Source organism: Sipha flava, unplaced genomic scaffold, assembly GCF_003268045.1.
Source record: "Sipha flava isolate LNK unplaced genomic scaffold, YSA_version1 339_pilon_pilon, whole genome shotgun sequence".
Taxonomy (NCBI): domain Eukaryota; kingdom Metazoa; phylum Arthropoda; class Insecta; order Hemiptera; family Aphididae; genus Sipha; species Sipha flava.
In genome coordinates, this window is record NW_020273031.1 from 384,702 (window position 1) to 407,090 (window position 22,389).

At 24.9% G+C, this 22,389-nt stretch overlaps 2 protein-coding genes across 4 annotated transcripts; one reads left to right on the forward strand and one right to left on the reverse strand.

The window, feature by feature from the left end:
• Nucleotides 1-157: 157 nt before the first annotated feature.
• On the reverse strand, nucleotides 158-4,518 carry LOC112687296 (protein takeout-like). 2 transcript variants are annotated; one of them, XM_025559927.1, is made up of 7 exons: nucleotides 4,416-4,518; nucleotides 3,277-3,418; nucleotides 3,123-3,212; nucleotides 2,224-2,374; nucleotides 1,621-1,754; nucleotides 1,406-1,555; nucleotides 158-513 (listed from the first exon to the last, which is right to left on the reverse strand). In XM_025559927.1, exons 2-7 carry the CDS (start codon nucleotides 3,380-3,382, stop codon nucleotides 362-364), a joined length of 783 nt encoding a protein of 260 aa, XP_025415712.1. In that variant the 5' UTR covers nucleotides 3,383-3,418; nucleotides 4,416-4,518; the 3' UTR covers nucleotides 158-361. The 2 variants fall into 2 exon arrangements, with proteins under 2 accessions (XP_025415712.1, XP_025415711.1); XM_025559926.1 differs by having other exon boundaries at nucleotides 3,277-3,437; nucleotides 4,416-4,516.
• Nucleotides 4,519-11,299: 6,781 nt separating this feature from the next.
• Nucleotides 11,300-14,522, forward strand: LOC112687276 (protein takeout-like). Of its 2 annotated transcripts, none has more exons than XM_025559898.1 (6): nucleotides 11,300-11,430; nucleotides 12,094-12,330; nucleotides 12,397-12,637; nucleotides 13,484-13,617; nucleotides 14,089-14,241; nucleotides 14,301-14,522. In XM_025559898.1, exons 2-6 carry the CDS (start codon nucleotides 12,261-12,263, stop codon nucleotides 14,450-14,452), a joined length of 750 nt encoding a protein of 249 aa, XP_025415683.1. In that variant the 5' UTR covers nucleotides 11,300-11,430; nucleotides 12,094-12,260; the 3' UTR covers nucleotides 14,453-14,522. The 2 variants fall into 2 exon arrangements, with proteins under 2 accessions (XP_025415683.1, XP_025415684.1); XM_025559899.1 differs by lacking the exon at nucleotides 11,300-11,430 and adding an exon at nucleotides 11,435-11,514.
• Nucleotides 14,523-22,389: the final 7,867 nt, after the last annotated feature.

Below are 22,389 nucleotides of genomic sequence, written 5' to 3' on the forward strand. Positions count from 1 at the left end.
GAGAAAGTTTTTATCCGTCAGCCGTCTCCGCGTTGGGTACGTTTGATTGGTCTATCGCCGTTATGTTATGTTTATTTATTATTACTATTATTTTAATACCGAAATGAAGACTGTGTGACATGGTAGTGTAACTAAAGATAATGCATTTGAGTATTTGGTTTAATGTTTTTTTTTTTTTTTTTAATTTTCTTTATTACATATATAATTGAAATTGGAAGCTTTGTAAGACACTAGTAATAATGTTACTAATAATAACTAATATTTAAGTATAAATAGGTCTATATAAAAAAAAGTAAACAGGTATAAAATAAACTCTAAATATTTACACATAATTCATGAAAAATTTTTTTCCGTGTATAATTTAAATTGGTAGTATGTCATCCACAGGATATTTGTGGTATAATTTATTGGCGAATTTTTTGAACATGTTACCAATTGTTTCTTCTAAGATAGGTTTGAACTCTAAGCTCACTGGTATCCAATTATCATTTAAAAAGTTGTTCATTTCAAGGGCTAAACAAAAAAAGATCTTATTAAACAAATGTGATAACTAAAATTAAAAAAAAATAATAATAATTGTTTAGACTTGTTGACGAGTATACTATTTATATTATTTTTTACCAAAACATAAAATAAAACGTATTTATTTATAACTATAAGATAATACGATTTAATGTAAATATTTCTTTTTTTTTATACTTAAAAGTTTTAAAATATTTTTATTTTTAACGTAATATGTGTTTATTTGAGTAATTTCATTACTATAATTATGCTTTTCTTTCAAATTTTGTAATATTTAATCAGCTATATTTTACAAATAAATACATCACGGGCTTATGAGCGTGAATATAAAAATAATTTAAATATCTTATTGACAAAAACATTTTTGGGGTTAATTATTATTTATAAGTTAAACTTTATAAGCTTCAACAGTGTAGCTTCTAAAAATTATAATGCAAATATTATTTATATGGATTGCCATCCATTTATACTATTCAATATATTGATAAAATGTTTATTCACATAAATTAATAATTCATACAATTTTAAGTCACATATTATACTGGTAAACTATTTTAAATATAAAAGTAAAACTAAATAATTTAAATTTTTTTTTAATTAATTAATTTTAATAATATTGATGTTTAAGTAAAACCATTTAGGTTATAGTATTTATATTATATTTAACATTTTCACATAGACATATGTCACATATGTCACATAATATAATATATTATATAAATGTTGTATAGACATAAATATTTAAATTTGTTAATAAGCTGTTTCAAAATGTCTATTATATACTTTAAAGTTGACAAATTTGATGTTAATGTTTTTAAGATGTTTATATATGTTGTTATAACATATATTTAATAGTCATTAGTTATAGTAATTTGTGTATTACCAAGTTCGCTGTCGCCTGGAAACAAATCACTAAAGTAAACACTTGCATGCCCGATATTAAAATCAATTGCTACTTCTCGAACATTAAAGTGTTTTTTGTTATGAAATTTAAATGTATTACATTGGACAAAGATATTTGCCTCGATATTTGCTAAAATATAAAAAAAAAAATCAATTAAAAAAAAGAATAAAAAAAATATTACTGTAATGACGTACTATAATTTCCCTCGCTTATACCAGATGCATTAATGGGTAACATAAGAATGTTACCAATGATCGAATAATTAGCCGTCATGCGTAAGTAAGGTAACTGTAATTTTATTCGAATTCTCATTTTTTCCAAATCCACTCTAATGATAAATAAAACACATTATTACATTTAAATTATCTATAAATAGCTAAGAAAAGTCAACATATTTTGAAAACCATATTGTCTGTAAAGAACGGTGATATTAAAATCCACTGAAAAATTCAAGTAACTACTATTATTATTTTTTAAGTTCCGATGAAAAAAAGTGAAAAGTCTTCGAAAAATGTTACATTCCGTCAGTACTCGTATTTCCATTTATTCAAATGTTTAACTGGTTTTTTCAATTATTTAAAAACTGTTGAAAAATTCAAAAAACAACTTTATAAAAGTAATAAATAGACAACATTTTCTATAAGAAATGATGTGTTTTTGTCGAAATTGTGTACAGTTTACATTATTTTGTGTGACTGTCTAAGATCCAAAAGAAAATCAAAACGCATGATGATAAAATCAATAAATTCAAAATCTAAAATAAAATAATTACTTTGTATTGTTATATTTTAACTTACTTGAGAGTTTTCAAAACAAATTCACTTGGCCCATATACCCGAATATTTCGATAGGTTGATTGTACACCGACACTATTAATGTTACCTTGATTCATCACAATTTCCGGTATATATAGTGGTTCACAGGAGGGAATAAATAATTCTGGAATACCTATAGTTTGCATAAAGTATAGAAATGAAGAATACATAATTTATAAATAATATTTTGATTCCAAGATGTTTTATTGGTTCCAACGAAATTACATTTTCAGTTTTTCAAATAATTGTTATGTTTTCTTGTCAACCAAATACATAAATTGCTTATAATTTATTTCACAAGTTATTAAGAATTATAAAGAATGATATTCTTAAAAGTTCATTTTAATTTCGTTTTATTTATTTTCGAACATTATCTACTTTAAGACCTGTTTTATATTATACCTGTTTCAATAAACTTGAGAGAACTTTTAGTTTTGCAGAGTAGAACTTTGTGTTGGGATCTAATGAATATATATTAATATAATTCTAATTAAGTACCTGAAATCTATAACTAATATAATATTAATTTGTTTTTAAAATAAAATGTATTCAATTTTTAAGTAATTATTGATTAAAATATACAGTGATTAATTTATTAAAGTCCTAGTTTCCACCCTCACAACGCGAATTGACAACGTGTACATTTGGTAAAACAAAAAATATGTATTCAATTTGAAATTATATTTTTTCAAATTGTTATTTTAATTTTTTTTTTTGGGAATTTGACATATTTGTATTTTTAATATTTTTACCTAAAATATTTTTAAATCTATAACTAATTGCATTGATTAAATAATATTTAATATCTAACTTACTAAGTTAATAGTAATACATTTTTAGCAATAGTATTTATATTTAAAATTAAAAAACTAATGATTTACCTTTTGCTAGGTATGGTCTTAGATCTTCGATAGCTTCTTTTATACAATTGTTTAAATCTGGATCACTCCGATGACATTTTCGTAATAAAGCTGAAAAATTGTTACCAAACTATTATTATTAAATACATATTATAAATAATTGATTTGAACTTACGAAGTTTTTCGAGATGTGTATGGTTGTGTAAATCATTTTCAGAACGGATGTTAGTTGTAAAAAGTATAAGTGCCAAAAAACATAAGTTATAATTACTGTTGGCCATTTTTTTGCTTTAGAAATATGTAATGGTTTTCAAACACTAAGCAAGAAAGCAGACACTAAAATAATCATGTGCAAAATATTAGGTATGCATTAAAACTAAACGTGTGGTAAAATGTTTTGTACGCAAAAAATATTGTGTACAAAACAATTTCAGTGTTCCGCGTTCACAGAAGTGTAGTAATAAATGAAGTACATGTACATGATTTATAATTGTTGTTTATATTTATTATAGGTTTTAAGTTCCTTGTTGTTAACTGGACCATATACGAGTATGTTATTATGGAACTAAAAAAAAAACAATTTTCTAAGTAAATATACTTTTACCAAATGTTGGTAACAGTAAATTTATATAAATATTAAGGGTAAAATTATTAAAAAGACATGAGAAAACTTTAGAAAAACCTATTCAAATGTTTTATGTCCAAAACACCAAGTGTAAATGATAAGCAATTTTTTTAAATCTCCATTCGAATATATAATTACTATAAATTGTTGAAAATTAAAGTTTTAATAAAGAATTATTCAAAGTAAGTTTAAAGGTAGAAAATACATATATATGTATTGTTCAATGTTTTTGTAATAGTTTTTTAATAACACATAGTTACTTTAATAATAATTAGACAATATTAATCACCACAGAATAAATAGCACTATGATATAAACTTAAATACTAATGATGGGACACGTTCATAATTGTCTCATTTAATTTAACTCCATACGAGTTAGCGGTGCCATGTCTAGCATAATTATCACCCAGTGCCAAGAATCATTTTGAGCGCCGTCACTCTTTCTACCAAATATTTTTATACCTATAAGTTATAAAGAGACTACATAAAAACAGGGAATTTTATGTAATTACTTATTTTGTATTTATTCAATTAATAAAAGAAATAATCAATAATTTAAGAACAATATAAGTAATACAACTCAAACTGTATAGGTAAAACAAAACATATAGATAATAACCTATCATACTAAATCGGTATAATTTATTTAAAAATCAAATGTATTCAATTGCACAAAAAATAACTTACCTTTAAATCATTGCCGATGAAAAATTATTAGGTATCTATGCAATTTCTACGTTCATGAACTATAATATGAACACTATCATAGATAGGTTCAAAATAAAATCGTACAATTTACTTCGACATTCGTTTATGTTATTAAAGTTATTAAATTAATTACATCAAGTGACAATAATAATTGAGTATAAATGGTATATGATCATTGAGTTGTTATTGACGATGTTGTCATTTCGGGGAAAAAAATAAATACCAGTACTAAAAACAAACTAGCAACACTACCGATCAAGTAAATTATATCGACCACGCGAAGTGGTCGATATAATAAACCATGGCGTTGAACGTGTTAAAAATTATGAATTAAATAATATGGTTAATTTTCAGGAAAATTACTTAGATTATGAAAAAGTTTTTGACACCCCCAGTGATCATAGAGCCCGGTGCACCCACAACTCTCACACCCCCTTAGGAACGACCCTGCGAGCTAGTATTGTTTTGTCGTTTTTTATCTGATACTAGAATTCACCATTTAATTTCCACGATTTATCTTGGGAAATTCTATTTACGTGAAATTGGTTAAAATGTTGCTAAAATCTAATGTACATAATATATATATATTTAAATACAGTTATTAGAATTGTGAATTTAAATTAATTAAATTTAATTGAAAAAAAAAATAAAAAAAAATAGTGAGATATGAGACCGCTTGTCCTTCGTTAATTCATCATACTAGTCTCATTATTTGTATAAAATTGAAAGTGATAATAAATCATCAGTATTCATCGCATAAAATAAGAATTCTAAATGAAGGTCTACACTATACATATACATTTGTAGTATACTAAATATCTTATTTTATATAATTAGAACTAAAATATATTACGTGTTCAAAAAATGAGGTATGTTGGTTAGTTAAACTTGTCTTGGAATACTAAATTAGATTCTCATTTTATCTAAATTTTTTTTGATAAAAACTACACTTAAAAGACTGTCGTTGTTCGTGAAAATAATCAAATATGCCATATTTCAAATTTAATATATTAAAATATACCATACTAAATCTTTTGAATTTTTTTGATTATACAATTTGGAATTAGGCTATTGTATCAAATGTTTAATCAATAAAAATTGTTCATATTATACTATGCACAATATGACAGCGATGAAAAATTATTATACAATAATTATTATTTAATATTTTATCTAAAATTGTAACTCAAAAGTTTCATGCAATATTGATTATATTTGAAGTTTAGGAGTAGGTAACTTATTCGTACATCTCTTAGGTATTTAAAAAAAATTTGTTTTTTAATACAAAATACTAGGTGTGATTTATTTAGCTAATAGTCAAATTATTGATTAATATTGAGCTGTTTGCTAAATATAATAAACATAAAATAATATAATATGAAATGTAGAAAAACTATAATATTTTATTTTATAATAACATTTTGTGTCCATGCTCTAGAGATTCCAAATTTATTAATTATTATTTGAAATATCACAATATAGGGATAATTAACATCATAATCTTGGACATTACATGTAATTATATATTTTCATATTGTCGAAAATTGATTTAGTTTTAAAGGAACAATTGTTTTGGTTCTATTAAAAAAGGTTATACATTTTAAATCGAAACCTATTCTCAAAAAAGTTTAATGAGAGATAGACAAAACTTAGTAAAACTATAAGACTACATTTCCGGAACATAATATGAAGTATTTAAACAGTGACGGATTTAGCGTTTTAGCGCCCCTAGGCTTAATCACTCTGCCCCCCCCCCCCATCACTCTACTAAGGAACCAACAATATTTGGTCTAAACCCTTCTCTTCAAATTTTATTCAATTTTTTTTATCAAAAAAACATATAAAATATTAAATCTTTAAAATTGAAAACTTCTAAAAATAAAATATTTCATGTGTATTGATTTACTTTAGATACCATTATTACCAGTACAAATAAACAACGCTTATACAGCTACATAACGGAAATATAAATAGTCAAATATGAAAATACCTATACTCAGATAGCCGGATGTTCCCAATAAGTAAATAGGTACTAATAAGTTATTAATAATGACTATAAAATAGTAACTAACTGTAATTATTTTATTACAAATGAAATATTTTCAAATTGTAATAATAATTGTAATATTCTTTCTATAGCTTAGAGGTACACATCATACAATGTACATATTAATATATTATTATAACTTTTTAAAATTATTTTTATTCATATTTATATGACAAATATAAAAAAAAATATTAAAATAAATATACCTAATAAGTCAATAATAACACTTAATTCTATAAAAAAAAAGCCGCCCTAGGCTATAAGCCTTTTAGCCTGCCGCCTAATCCGCCACTGTATTTATAGTATTTATAAACAACATCAAAATATTTCTATTTTGTGTTGAACATTATAATTTATAATTTATTGACTATTGTAATTGGCGCATATTTGTATTATCGGTCAATTTTAGTATTTCGAGAACAATTTTTTTAGCATTTCGTATAAAATCATAATAAAAGAAAAATTCACTAACTAAAAATACAAAATCACATATATAAGAATGTCAAATAAATTATCAACAGACTTTGTATCTAAATCCTCGTTCTGATAATTATATAAATTTGTTTTAAATTTGAAATCAAAATTAATAATATTCAAAATGCAACACTGAGTATAAGACGATGCTTTTACTTTATTATTATTAATTTTTTTCAAAAATAATAAGGTTTTCAAATGTATAGTCAATATAATGCGTTTATGCGTCTATACATTTTTATGATTTAATAATTAACAAAACAACTATAATTTATTCGTTAATTTACTGACAATAATCTAGAACCATCTAGAGTCTATAGTAAAGGACAGTTGTTCTCAAATTGGAGTAATTCCCCTGGAGTGAATTTAGATACTATACGAGGAGATTATAGTGATGATGAAATAACAAGAATTTTGTCGTTAAAATAAATTTACCATTCTACAGTCATTAAAATTGAAAACCAATTAATTTTCGGACGGTCACCTATCGATAACAGTTTTACAAATATTTGATCATGATTAGTCTTTTTGCAGGTTACCCCGAATCCAATTCGGATGTAAAAATAACATGCATTGCGCATTGTCAAAAATATCCTCATGGATTTTGGATTTGGTAAAAAAACAATCCCAAATTTCTTAATATATTTTTTTTTAATTATAATATTTAGTATAAAAATGTATAAAATTGTATTCAAATACGTAAAAAAATAATATTAATAAGTTGATTTATATTTTGTTTTTAAAATTATATGTCATTATGATTATAATATATATTATACTTAGTTATTTTCTATCACTAAAACAAAAATAAGGTAATTTTTCCTTGTTTGATAGACTCTGTGTTAGTAGATCAAAAACAATATCAAATTGCTTATGGTCTAAATTGTTATTCAATTTACTTAGGTCTCATACACTATATGTAGAATAAATACTAATTATAAATTAATATCTATGTTAGTATTTTACATGGTATGTTTATTCGATTAATGTATACAATTTTTGAACATTAAAATATGAAAAATTATACAAACAAATATTCACTTGATAGATAATTACATAACTAACACTATCGGTAATAAAAAGGTATTTTGTATATCATGATTTGTTCGAAAATATTGTGTGAAAATAATAATTTGTTGGTAGAAGATAAGCCATAAGACATGATAAAATGCTGCCTGTTTTTTAACTATAGTACATAGGAATGCGATTTTCCCATTTTCACCCAGATCTATCATAAGCTAAAAAAAATTACTTTGAAATGTCGTTTAATTGTTGTATACGAGTAGTATATAAAAATTGGATACAATTAAAAATTAAACGATTCGCGATAATTACTTTGAATATTTTAAATGTTGAAATTCAATGGAAACATTTTTCATAATAATTTGAACTATTGGATACTATACTAAATTTTAGGAATTTAAACTATTTTAAGTCAAGCCTAGTTATCATTAAAAAAATAAAAAATATAATTTAGTTAATTTTGCTCCGCTAAACATAAATGTTAAAATTATAAACTATCAACTGTCTATTTACCGATGTACCAAAATTGAGTAAATTATTTTTACGTTTATAAAAATGTCATTACAAGTACCTACTTAGTTGTACAAATAATTGTCATCAGTTGTATTATAACTGAACAAAGTTGGGTTGTAATATTACGGAAAATAACGCATCACTGTAACTCCGTTACTTATATACTGATACGTTACGTAATTCCATTACAATTTTCAATTTTTAACTGTGCAACAAAAAATGTAATGGAAATAATTTTACATAATGTTAGCAACATTTTATTAATTGTTATCATTCATTGTTATTTGTCAGTTGTTCAATAGTTTTTAATATTGTTATTGTACTCAATGTATGGGAAGCCCAGAATAGCGCGTACCGAATTAGCGACACTGCATCGGAATCCCGCTTAGGCTAAGAATGGTTCTTAGTAGGAAAAATTGTTTGTGGAATCCATGACGTCCTAACCCATGACACAATGATGACAATGATGACAAGGATATCAATTTTGTTTTTTTTTTAATTTGAATTTAATATTAATTTTGGTATTTTAAAGTTTTAAGTTAATTTCATTATGTTTTCCCGTCAAGTTTCCAAGACAACGGTTTTTTCTATTTCAGTTTTCAATCAGCATAAAATGTTATTTCTTAAATTCTTAAATTTTAAATTTTATTATTTTAAATTAATTCTTGATTTTAATTTAAGAAATAAACATAAGGATATAAGAAAAATTAAGTTGTTAAACGTAACTTGTACACGTGTCATTGTTTTAGTGAACATTTTGATTTTAAAAAGACATTAATTCAACATATCAAAAGCCATTTGATGAAAAATGTACATCATCAGTCATAATGACTCCACACGTCAATGTGTAGATTAATAGCTCATTTACAGAGTATAAGTAATGTAAATTTTGAGTCTAATGTTTAAAATTATTTTTTTTTTATTTAGAAGAAAAATTTATTATCTATACAAAAAAAAAATTACAATAATAGAAATAACATAATCTCTACATTATTTTCGCTTCAGTCTACGTGACGGGTTTTACGGTAGAATGATGTTAATTTGCACAGATTTTTCGTTGTTTATCTTGATTGATGATGTGTACAAGTTACGTTTAACAACTTTAGCTTTTTTTTTATATCCTTATACATATTTCTTAAGAAAAAATTAAAATTAATTAAAATTTTTTTTTCAATTTACAAATAATAACATAATAAAACATATTATTTTCTTTTTTTTTTCATTAGGAACATCATTTTTAAAATTAATTTTGCTAAAATATTTTGCTACCCCTAAGACTTGACGCCCCCGGGTATGAGCTTACTCGTGCCCCCCCTTAAATACGGGCCTGTCTTGCAAACTTAACAGAAAAACATAATGAAATAAACTCAAAACTTAAAAAAACACTAAAACTAATTTTAAATAAGAATTTTCGAATTTCAAAAATAAATAACCAAAAATTGATATCCTCGTCATTATTGTTATCATAGTGTCATGGGCAATGACGTCATGGATTCTACAACAAGTGTTTCCTGTTAAAATCCATTCGACTTTGGCTAGGTTCACACTGTACACGCGTATCAGTAAATCCTGCGTAAAATCTACGGGTTTCTTATACACTGTTCACATGATGCGCGTGACATCGCGAATTGAAATACATACTGTTGTTACGGATCGTTCATTTGGCACACGCGTTTATGATGAAACATGGTCCGTTGTGGAATTCATATTATTATATTAAAATATATTATTGCGATAATTATGTTTTATTATTATAATTTATAAATTTATAATAGAAGAAATTATATTTTTTATAGTAGTTATTCTATTTTAACTCAGCTCAACCCAAATCATACTACTTAGTCGAATTTCTCTATATTGTTTATTATTTTTACACCGAAAAAATGAATATAGAAATAAATTTATTGGTGAAATTATTTTTCTTATGATGAAATACAAATACAAATAACTTCAGCTTGTTCATTTGCTTCCAGGTCGTTTTTAAGTATATCCGACAGGTATTGATCGATTGTTTATATTGCACAATAATTAACCCTATAATAGAGTAGACTAAAACAGTCTACGTATATAAAATATGATTTACATATTATACGTACCGGTGTGCCGCGAATACTTTGTTGGAAATGAAGTGTGCCTGTATTGTTAATATGGTTAAAAACTACTAGGTACCTAGTCTAGAATATCGCATAATATGTTATTATTTAATTATTTATTATTGTTTATTATAGTATATTATGTTATACTATATTATATTTTATTATATTATAATTATATTATATTACACATTGATATAATATATCAATACTTGACAGACTATAATAATAATTATAATTTATTATTCAAATATATTTTATACTAAATATATTTTTTAGTAAATATTATGATTTAAAACTATTTTAACTACTTAGAACTAAATTTATAATTATTTAAATAAAGGTACATCGGTATGCAAGTACAAACATACTGGCAAAATGTTCGCTTAGTGAGCCAACATTTTTATGTGGATTATCGACAAACAAATTGGTTTGGAAACACATCTACAATATATTACATTTACAAACGCTTTTTAATTTTTTGTTTGGTGTAGACGTTGCTTAACACAACAAAATATAACTAGACATTGGTGAACAACATATTACAATTGTATAAAACCATAAACGAATTCTATAAAATTTCGATTGATAATAATTAACAATAGATTATAAAAATTACATCAAATACAATTACCTCTGGTTATCGTTAACTGCGTCACAACTCACAATTAATTTCTTTAGATTTGCGCATTGTGTAACACGCATTTATCATATTGTCATTTTTATTATTTAGTTTTACGTTGTATTTATAAATTTTAAAATAAGTCGTGAAATTGTATTAAACATTCCTTGGGTCCCTTAAATTTTATGCGAGTAGGACAATGAAAAAATTATTACGTTAAATGTAAGTTATATGTTGGCTATTCAAAACTATTATCAACATTCAAAATCAATTCATTAAATTTAAAAAATCACTTTACACTTAATGGTATTATTTTTATTTTTTTATTTTTTTTTTTATAACATTTGATCTTAAGTTATTTTATTTTTTCAATTGTAACTTGAAAGGAATGTAATTACTTTTTTTTATTGAAAAGTAAAGTAATTTCATTAAAATTTTATTTGAGTAACGTAAAATGTAATTTCATTACATTTAGTATTAGTTAACGAGTAAAGTAAATTATTACTTTTTTAAAGTAACTAACCTAACACTGTAAATACACTATCCAACACAAATTATGGTACGCACTGTAATGGACTTACACAATTCTTCCAACTAAATAACAATAGTTTTAATTATATAAGTATTACATTTTCTTTTTTTTTTTTTGGAAAATCTGAGGTTTAGTATCGTCAAAAATTATTGTTTTTATAATTTTTGTTAACTTGTGTTTTTAATTGCTGTGTTTTCATACTTATTCCTAGGGCGTCAAATAGATAACGACTTAAAAACTGTCAATTATAATGTGCTTATTAACTTACAATTTATAACTTATGACCATGACAATGGCTATCATGATTCATAATTAACATCTAGTGAATTTTACTTACTTTGTAACTTTTGTAGAATTGACATGATTATATTCAAGAAGAATATCTAATGACCAAACACAAGGTTATTACCGATGTCTGATCATATATATAAAGCAAAACATTACTTAAAATATTCCCCATTTATAAATCAGCCATAAAAAAAAGAGATTTGAATCATCTAGTTTAATGTTGTAGTTCGAAATGATATTTAAATCAATAGTACTCGTTTTGAGCATAATTAGTATTAATGAAATCTCTAGCCGGTCATTGCGTAAGTAATACACTAATTATAATTTTAAATCCTAAATTTCGAATTTTAAAATATTATTTGCATTAGCATCTTACATCAAACCTTGTAAACGAAATGACCCAAACATTAACGAATGTTTAAAGAAGATGCTAGAAAATATCCGACCGTATACCGGTAAAGGAATACCAGAAATGCACATATTACCATTAGATCCAATTAAAATACCAGCTGTGACTTTAAATCAAGGTTCCGATTCAGTTAATTTTGCTGCCTTATTCACTGACTTGAAAGGATATGGCGTAAAAAGTTATCAAGTTCAAAAAATCAAGTAAGTCATCATAGTAATAAAAATGAAAATAATTGTAATAATATTCTAATAGTAATACAAATGTACAAATTATTAAATTGTACATTTCTACCAATTATGTGGATATTTAAAATAATAGTGATTTGTGCATGTATGTAGATGTTTATTGTTTAATAGAATACACGAATAAACAAAAACTTGTTTTTAGTTTTAATAACGAAATTATTTCATAATTAGTTTTATAATAAATATGTTAGATCTTAATTTGCATGATTGCACTGTTTACGAGCTGAATGGCGTACATTACAATAAAAATAACTATAATAAATATTAATAAATAATAATTATAGGTAACAACAAAAAAAAAAAAACTTTGATATTTATTTTTTTGATCAATCAATAAAAATTGGTGTATAAATGTATGTATAATATTTAATTAGTAGCGTCTCTAAACCCTTTTATAGAGTGAACGAATCTCATATATGTAATCATATTTATGTATTTTTCTAGTGTTATATAAATAATAAGTAACAACAATTTAAATAAAAAAAGCTTTGTGGTGTTACTGCCCCATTTCACCCCCGAGGATGTCCCTGTATTTAATCTTATTATGAAATAAATATTATTTATTGTTAATATTAACATTAAATCCATAATAAAAACCTTAACTTAACTAAAACTTCTCTCGTATTCGTTCGTTGAACAAGAACACATATTTACCATCTAAATTATTAATTGTCAGAAAAAATCAACATTTCAATTTTCTCTAGAAATATATGTTATCAAAACTAGTATTAAAAGGCTTGTCAATACAGATGATTAAAAGTAAAAATAATATTAATTGTGTACATATAATTTTTTTTGTAGTGCGAATTTCAAAAATGAAACTTTTGAAGCAGACATATATTTGCCTTTATTAAGAATTGAATCTAATTATGAAGTCAAAGGAAACCTATTATTATTTCCAATTGAAGGAAACGGCAAGTTTGTTGGGAATTTTAGTAAGTCAAACATTATATTACTTACATAGATAGGCATGTGGTGAGCTGTATTTCAGGGGGTGCCTACAATACTTTTGGGCTTTATCTTAACAAATCGTGTAGGTATATTTAATGAATTATAATGTATAAATAATTGAATAAACATAAATTTAATATTGTGATATATTATTCCTAATAAATTCTATTTTGAATATTTTAAATATATTTTTCAAATAGCTTCAATTATTTGATTTGTAGGTAAATTGGTAGTCAATTATAGTTGTTATATTATCATAGAAAGTTTTTGTACAAACATTTTGTAATTTTATTTAAATTCTATATGATAAAGATCTATGTTCGCTGATAAGCATTTGGTTTAATTATAATGTTGATATTTAATATACAATAGAACTACAATTAAAGTAGAGTAAACTTTCGTTTACTTAATATTGTTTAAGAACCGGATGCTAATAATTATTCCCTCTTTTATAGCTGATGCTCAAACAAACATAAAATTCGAAATGAAAGTTGTTCGAAAAAATAACAAAAAAGCTTTTATAGAGGTTAATAAAAATAAAGTAAGTTTCAGAATTGGTACAGCTAAATTACATTTTAGTAATTTATTTGATGGGAATAAAGAATTAAGTAAGTATTTTAAACCATAATTCATTTGTACATCATCAAACTATTACTTTTTATATTAGGTGACGATACCAACCGATTCATAAATGAAAAATGGAAGGAACTTTTAGAAGATATAAAACCTTTACTCGAAGATACATTAAGTGGTATTGTCATGGGAATTTTCAAGCCTGTACTTGAAACTTATAGTGCGGACGATTTGTTTCCAATTTAGACCGTTCATAGAGCGTTTTTTTTTTTAGTTATTACATATTATTAAGAAACGGATTTAAATGTTTTAAAAAGCAAAAAAATACCTTAAATAAATATGATTTAATACCCTGATAATACAGTTTTTTTTAAATATACAACAAAAAGTGCTGTTAAAATAATTTTTAACATTGAAAAAAATTGTTTTGTTATATACATTTTTATTTTTATTAATTATACGTATAATTTTATTATTACAGTATATTTACCTTGAAAATTATTTCCAAAAATTATGAAATTATTATTATATTTTTACTATTGGAATACAGTCCTAAACTTAAACTAAAAGAATCATATGGATATTTTAAATGTATGATATTATTAAATTTACTAAATTATAATTATGTTATATTATTATATTGTATTATTTTATTAGCCTATAAAGTTTAAAGTATAAAGTTATTACTAAATATTACACTGAACTATATATTTTTGATAGACTTGATTAATAATTATTTTGATTAAAATTAAAAACTATATATATATGTCCATAGATATAATTCAATATTTTAATTAATTAATAAATGGGTTTTATTTTGTACCTTGAGTTGATTGATTTTTTGTTTTATTTTACTTCGTTAAAAACATTATAGCCAAGCAATTAAGTAAACAAAAATAGTACTAATAAAATAAATGTATAAAGGAAATTAAAATTAATTAAATTAAGAAGTCAACTGAATAAATAAAATTAATAGTTGAATGGATTATAGGAATGGAGCGAGAGTTTAGCAGGTTGGCGTCGGGAGTTATATAACCAAAGTAAATGGGAATGAAAAAAAAAGAAATATCGGCTAGGAAGAAGAGAAGAACAATGAAAAATTATATGGTTCAAGTCCCAGACAGTGCAAACATGATGTCGAGTACAAAAAGCAGATGAGTTAAAAGTGAGCTTAAAGGCATGGTGAGAAAGAAGACTGTGGCCTATTCGAAAGTTAAATGAAAGCGACCATCAGTTTTCTATAAATTCCCAAATCGTTGAACCATAAACGCCGAGAGAAGGTGGGAGTGACCTGTCTATGCCAAGTGCCATAATTAAGTGAAAGAAAGGACAATTTTGCTTGTCAATTGTTTCGAATGAGATTGCAGTGGATAAAGAAATCGGTAACCAGGAGGAAAAATGATTAATATATTTTGTTGATTAAGCTAGATGGTCTGCAAGTCCATTACCAGCTATTCCCATATGACTGGAGATTCAGAAAAATTGAGAGTTGAGTGGTATAAAGTAGCGTTTTTTTTTAACCTTTTTAACATCACGACCCCCAAAATAAGTGAAAAAGAAAGTGAGTCAACTCACAACCCCTTCCTTTCTTACAAACTAATTTAAGCTTTTAGCTAACTTATCAATTCCAAATATATTCTATTTACCATTAGCGAAAAAAAAACACGAGTTTTTAAATTGTGAGGTGAATTTCAATTTTTTTTTTTATCATAATCTAGGGTTGGGCATGATATCCGAAGATCTGAATTATTCGAATATCCGAATATTAGAATCCGGATTTGAATCAAATTCAAATCCGGATTTACCAAAATACCAAATTATCCAGATTTAAGAATTTAATTTTTATATACCTTACAATTATTTTTAATGTTTAGTAAAATAAATTATTTTATTTTATTGTAACAAGAAATTAGTATTATATTTTATGAACCAGTATACATATCATGATTTCAACAATGTTTATAATGTATTATTAGTTACCAAAATAAAGATTTATTAAATTGTTGAATTTATTTTATACCTCTATGACTTAGTGATAACATGACTGAATACCCAACAAACTTATTTTAACTACCTACATAACCTTTGAATGGTTATTGAATAAGCTTTTCTGAAGATTAGTTAAAATTATATTATAATACAATATAGCAATGACACATTAATAATTGTTATTAATTTATTAATACGGACAAGTTTTCTTACAATTATCAAATAAAAATTTGAGTCATCGAACAGCAAAATTGAATTGAATAAGCTGGATAATTCTTTAAATCCGGATATGCCCATCACTACGTAATACCTAATTTACAGTGTATTTTTCTAGATAAGGAATCTTTAATACTCTAAGCTTACTTGAGTGATATATTTTTATATATAAATTACTTGAATATAAATTTATAAGGCTATGAAAGTAATGGTAGACAAAATTGATGATTTTATCAAAAACTTAGGTACCTTCTGGATCATTCGTCTCGTAAAACGAAATTTTTATACATTCTATTGAACTACAAATTACACTGATGAAAATGTAAACCCAAAAAATCCTATTCATGATCGTGGTTTGAATAAAATAAAAATACATTTGAGAGAATAGAAAATTCAGTTACTGAAATTATTTCTCAAATGACAACGATAACATCTCCAATAGATAAGTTCTTAATCCTTTGATGAAAAGGCCGACATTGAATTGAGTCCCATAAATACTTTTGGGTTATCGTAGTTGAGTCCGACCAATATTGTTAGGTTGTTCGAGTTGAGTCCTTTCAGCCTATTAGGGTTACCTAGAGACACCACGAGGAGGTTGGCTGAGTAGTCTCCCAAAAATGTGTGTGATTGCTTACATTGTTTTTAATAATAATTATTATTATTTGTAATATAATAATGTTAATAATTATATAGTGGCTGGTAAATATTTAAAAGATAGGTACAGATTTAAAAAAGTCAAATCTGCAAATTTGCTTATTTATAAATTTGTTTGTTTGTTACCGTGAAAATTTTTCTTTTTCTAATGTTTTTTTACATGATCTCTTTTCTTTACTTCTTAATTTTATATATATATATCGGTCTGTATTCTCAGAAGTGTATCCACAAGAATAAAAATATTTGGATACCCCGAATGAAAAAAAAACATTTAATTTTGAGTGAAAACTTTCACAACTATTAGTGGTCCTGGTTGTTCTGAAAATCACTTCAAACATTGTGGGGAAACGGTGCAACATCATTGTCAACGTAATTATTTAAAATATAATTTGTACATTTTGAGTCTCATCTGTACTTTAGGGTCATTTTGCATTATGCAATGAACAAGCATCGTGAATGTTATGTTTAGTTAAAATAACGTTGTTTGTTGTGAGAGTTGAAATGTCATCATTTTTAAATTCATTATGTAAAATTTTCGATTGTTGGGCAGAAATATCATCCTCAGTTTTCCTTTTAATAGCATTTCTGGTTTTCTGTCTAGTAAGTACTTTTCCATCATACTGTGTTCATTATAAATTTCTAACAAAACATTATTAGAGCTTAATTTAAAAAAAAGACACGAGTTTTTCCAACATGTCCACCATTGAACCTCGCCTTGCAATATTTTATGAAATCTAAACTTAAAACTTTTAATATATCTTATTTCTTTTTGTTTTTCACTAAATATACACTCCATTTTTCACTCGTAATAATTTGACGTAAGTATTAACTATAAATGTGTGTTTACGAAATATTCGGCGCGACTGATTGATTTTGAACGAGTATATACCATTTGTTGACGAATATTCGTTATCATTTTGTATCCGGTATTACGGTATAATATGATGTGCAAGGTTTAAGGTTACCACCGGTAAGTAGGTAGTTATGACATTTTATTTATACGGATTCAATTCAAAGATATTTAGATATTAAGTTGGACTCAATTCAAAAACATAAAAGTAGCATGGACTAAATTCAAAATCAACGGATGAAAACATAGTTACAGATGCTAAATTACCAAATTACTTGTTAAGATTTACAACCAACCCTTAGAATTATCAGTTGATAAAACATTACAACTAAAATTTTCATCTCGAGATTTAAATATGTTTTGCTTCTCTAGACGAAATTAATGCAGAAGTCTAATAACAAAGGCATTACAAACATTGCTTCTATACGCCACTTCTTATCTGCGCGCAACAGGCTAGTAATCCATGGTGACATTAAAAACTAAATACATAATTATTTTATTATCATTAAAAATAATTTACTTTTGTGTTTCCAATGTCGAACCATGATTAAAAAAACTTTTTTAATACAAAACAATCATAAACCGGCCCTTGCACAAGGGGGGGGGGGGTTCTAACTCTCCCTCCCATTGAGGGACGATATTTTTACATACGAGTACATTATTACTAAGAATATACCTATTTCACAAGCTTAACTGACTTGAAAATTCATATATAGTATCAGTGGCGTAATTTTGGGGGAGCAAGTGCCCCCTCTAACAATTTTTTGAGAGATATAATTAGGTATAATTTTGCCTCCCTAGATAATCCAACGGTACAAATAGCACTTTTTATTAATGAACTCTTATGGGTATTATTTAACAATATTGGTACCTAGTACCTGCTACCTACAATTTATGTTTATCTAAACCATAAAATGAGTTAAAAGACTGATGTAAAATTAATCAATTAAATATAATGTATAAATTTATTTATTTAAACTGGTGAGGGAGAGGGGTGTTAGGGTTTTGGTAATAATAAATATATTATAATGCCCCCTAGATTTTTTTCTCAGTTACGCCACTGCATAGTATATAACATATTACATACTATTCATGTTCTAACCATGTTAATTTTCTCGATTAACACCTTTTTTTATCGAATTTTCGTACATTTTCCTCTTGTCAATTATCGTTGTAAATGCAGTCATCGATAGAACGTATTCTCGCTGACTAATCAGTTGTTCAAGCTATTCAGAAATTTATTGATTTTCGATCCTAATACTTTTGATCATGGATATTCCAAGGAGTATTTTTTATTGACTTCTTATCTAACATATTATACATAATTTTGACCCTCCCCTCCTTGTACTATTACTGCGTACGAGCCTGATCACAAATATCCCATTAATTAATATTTTTTAATTTAATATTTAAAGTTAATAGTGTATTTGTACTATAAACTAACTTTTTCATTTTTAGTATTATGATTATATATATTTTTTTATTTTAAATTTTAAATTTTAAAATAACAGTTATACTTGTTATTATTTATTTAATAAATTATATAATACATTTTAAAATCAATACTTTCATAAATACGTATTTGTATGTTGAATAGTTTCTTTTAAATGTAAATTATTGTTAAAATAATTTTCAAATTAGGAATAATACTGATTGCATTTTTTTTTTTTTTTTTTTTGATACTATAAGATATACAAATAAAATAATTATATTACCTATACATAATATTTATTTATGGATTACGGTTACGAATACTGCTTGAATGCAATAATTACAGCTTCCGACCACATAATATTTTATTCCACTCTAGAGATAGGTAAGCAACTTTCTATTTTTAATATACATTATACATAAGTTTAAAATAGTAATAAACAGAAAGAACTAGAGTGAGAAGAGAAAGAGAGAGTGAGTGAGAAAGATAAGTGTAACCTTTTTCTACTTTCGTTTTTCATTTAATAGTGTTTATAAATAAATATTTATCAAATTTAAAATGAACATTTAACTCCCAATATTTTCACTGGCATTTATATCATTAGAATATTTGTTCACTTTGCGAGTTTTTAAAATAGTCTTGTACAATTTATAATATCCAATCAATAATTATTAGATATAACTTACTTAATGGTAATTAAAAATTTGTATTAATAAAATATGTCATATTATAAAATTTAACAATGTTGGTAATTATTGATTAATTTATAAATAATTAAACTTCCGACTAAAGTATACTTAAATAATTCAGCTGATAGTTTTGTGAAAAATAATGATGATTATAAATTACAAAATAATAAATTGTCTTAGCCTAAAATATTATTGGAATTATTATTAAATACTTTATGAACACTTATATCATAGTGTTATTCGTTTAATTAAGAAATATGTGTATTGTAAAAAACATTTTTAGGATCACATTCGTTAACTATTTCATAATTTTCTCACACCAAAGTTATACAAATCTAGTCATCCAGAGTTATAAAATATAAATTATAATCCATAATATAATTTTATATCGTAGTTATAAATATAATTATCTAATACGGTGTTTCTCAACCTTTGTGTTATGGCGACATACTATTAATATTTCATATTTTGTGACACACAATAATAAAATTAGGAATAATTGGTAATATTAAATATTTATAATTAATTTATAATGTAAACTTAAAAATAACATGGAAAAATATAACATAAAACAGCATTTTAATGAAAAATTTGTGACTGATATTTCTTACATGACGTATCAATATGTGGTGAAATCTTCGGCTAGACAACTCTTAGCTCCTCTTCGACATTAATTAACCATTCCCTTTTTTTGTTTTTAATTTCGTTCAATGTAAAAAAGCTACCTCGTACAAATATGACGTTGAAAATGGTAATAACACAGAAAGAGCCAATTTCCTTAAACTCAAATATTCTCTTTTTGTGTAAATCTAAAATTCGCCTAGTCCGAACTCATTAAACTCCATTTGAAGAGTGCGATCGTTTATTAATTTTGCAAGGTCTTCTTCCTCTTTTAATAAAAGATGTTTAGTTTCTAAACTAGGATTAAATGGATTCCTCACCCTATCAAACATTTTAAAATCCAGTGATGAAAGTAATGATCAAGTTTTGGTCCAATAATATTATTGAGTCATTATTATTGTATCAGTAAATTTAGTTTTAGCAGTTAAAGGAAACATATTCAGATCATTATCATTTAGGTACCCTTCTTTTCCAAATCAATAATTTGTCTTTAAATGTCAAGGGCGTATTTGAGGGGGTAGTGAAAGGGGCATTCGCCCCCCCCATGGCTCGTATTTTTTTTGAATATAATACATTGATTTATTTAAAAAATGTAATTTATAAATAATTAAGAATATAAATTATTAGTCTATCACTATAATATGTTATCATTATAACAGGAACATGAGCTGTAGGTAATGAACTGAAAATTATTTTTAAGTTTGTATTAAAGAAAAATTAGTTTCACCCCTCCCCCCCATTCGCCTTAACTCAAATACGCCCTTGTTAAATGCAGCCATTGTGTCTGTAGATAATAATACATTTTGATTTTAATCTTGTTTATTTAAATTTAATTGATTCAGGTATTCAAAAATATCAGCTAAATATGCTAAATATTATGTTTTCAGTTGGATTGTGAAATTAATTCAAGTATAATGTAATTGTGTTCATATGATATGATTACAGCTATATATTTTTATTTATATACATCGGTATTGTTTCTTTCACATCTACTTAAACATATTTAGAGTACATAAAATGTTTAATAATACTTCTCTAGAAGTGAGAAAATATAAAATCAATTTTTTATTATTATAATGTAAATATTTAAAACAAAATCATTATAAATTAAATTTTTGAATAAATGTACTTGATTTGATTTATATTAAAATATATGATTATTTTGAAGTGCGTGAGTACTTAAAATTAATATAACACATTTTACATAGCGATAAATTTATAAGGATTCCATCTGTTTTTCATAATACATGTATAATTTTGAATTTCAGTATTACAATAACTGGAATCACGCAACACGATGATAACAAAAATTTACAAAAAAAAAAAATAATTCCTTGATATGAATACAAAAGTTATAGTTTAAATTTTTATCAACAGTCGATTTTATACCATTATTATTATGTTATATGACTGGATAGTGATTTCAAGATTTTTTCGATTTTAATATTTTATTTAATAAGCATAATCAATAAAGTAATTTATCTTGATAGCACTCACGTGATTTGTGAGAAATCCCAAATAATTATCATAAGGTACACTATTATTTTTCGAGATATATTTATGAGTGAACTTCAATATGTATAATTTATATTAAAAATAGGAGATTTACTTTATGAATTATTGTTCATGAATATTTTCAATCTGCGTCCAATGAAACCTGAAAATTACGTCCAGTGCCGGTTAGCCTAACCTAACCTAACCGGCTCCACGGTTTTCGGGGCCCGGTGGAGAA

Bases quoted from the DNA above. Each gene is read 5' to 3' on its own strand.
- LOC112687296 (XM_025559927.1), bottom strand. From the start codon at position 3,382: ATGGCCAACAGTAATTATAACTTATGTTTTTTGGCACTTATACTTTTT. The intron at 1,755-2,223 runs GTAAGTTAAAAT...ATTTATCATTAG, and splicing joins TTTGTTTTGAAAACTCTCAA to AGTGGATTTGGAAAAAATGA. The intron at 1,556-1,620 runs GTACGTCATTAC...TTTATATTTTAG, and splicing joins TATAAGCGAGGGAAATTATA to CAAATATCGAGGCAAATATC.
- LOC112687276 (XM_025559898.1), top strand. From the start codon at position 12,261: ATGATATTTAAATCAATAGTACTCGTTTTGAGCATAATTAGTATTAAT. The intron at 12,331-12,396 runs GTAAGTAATACA...TATTTGCATTAG, and splicing joins AATCTCTAGCCGGTCATTGC to CATCTTACATCAAACCTTGT. The intron at 14,242-14,300 runs GTAAGTATTTTA...TTTTTATATTAG, and splicing joins TGATGGGAATAAAGAATTAA to GTGACGATACCAACCGATTC.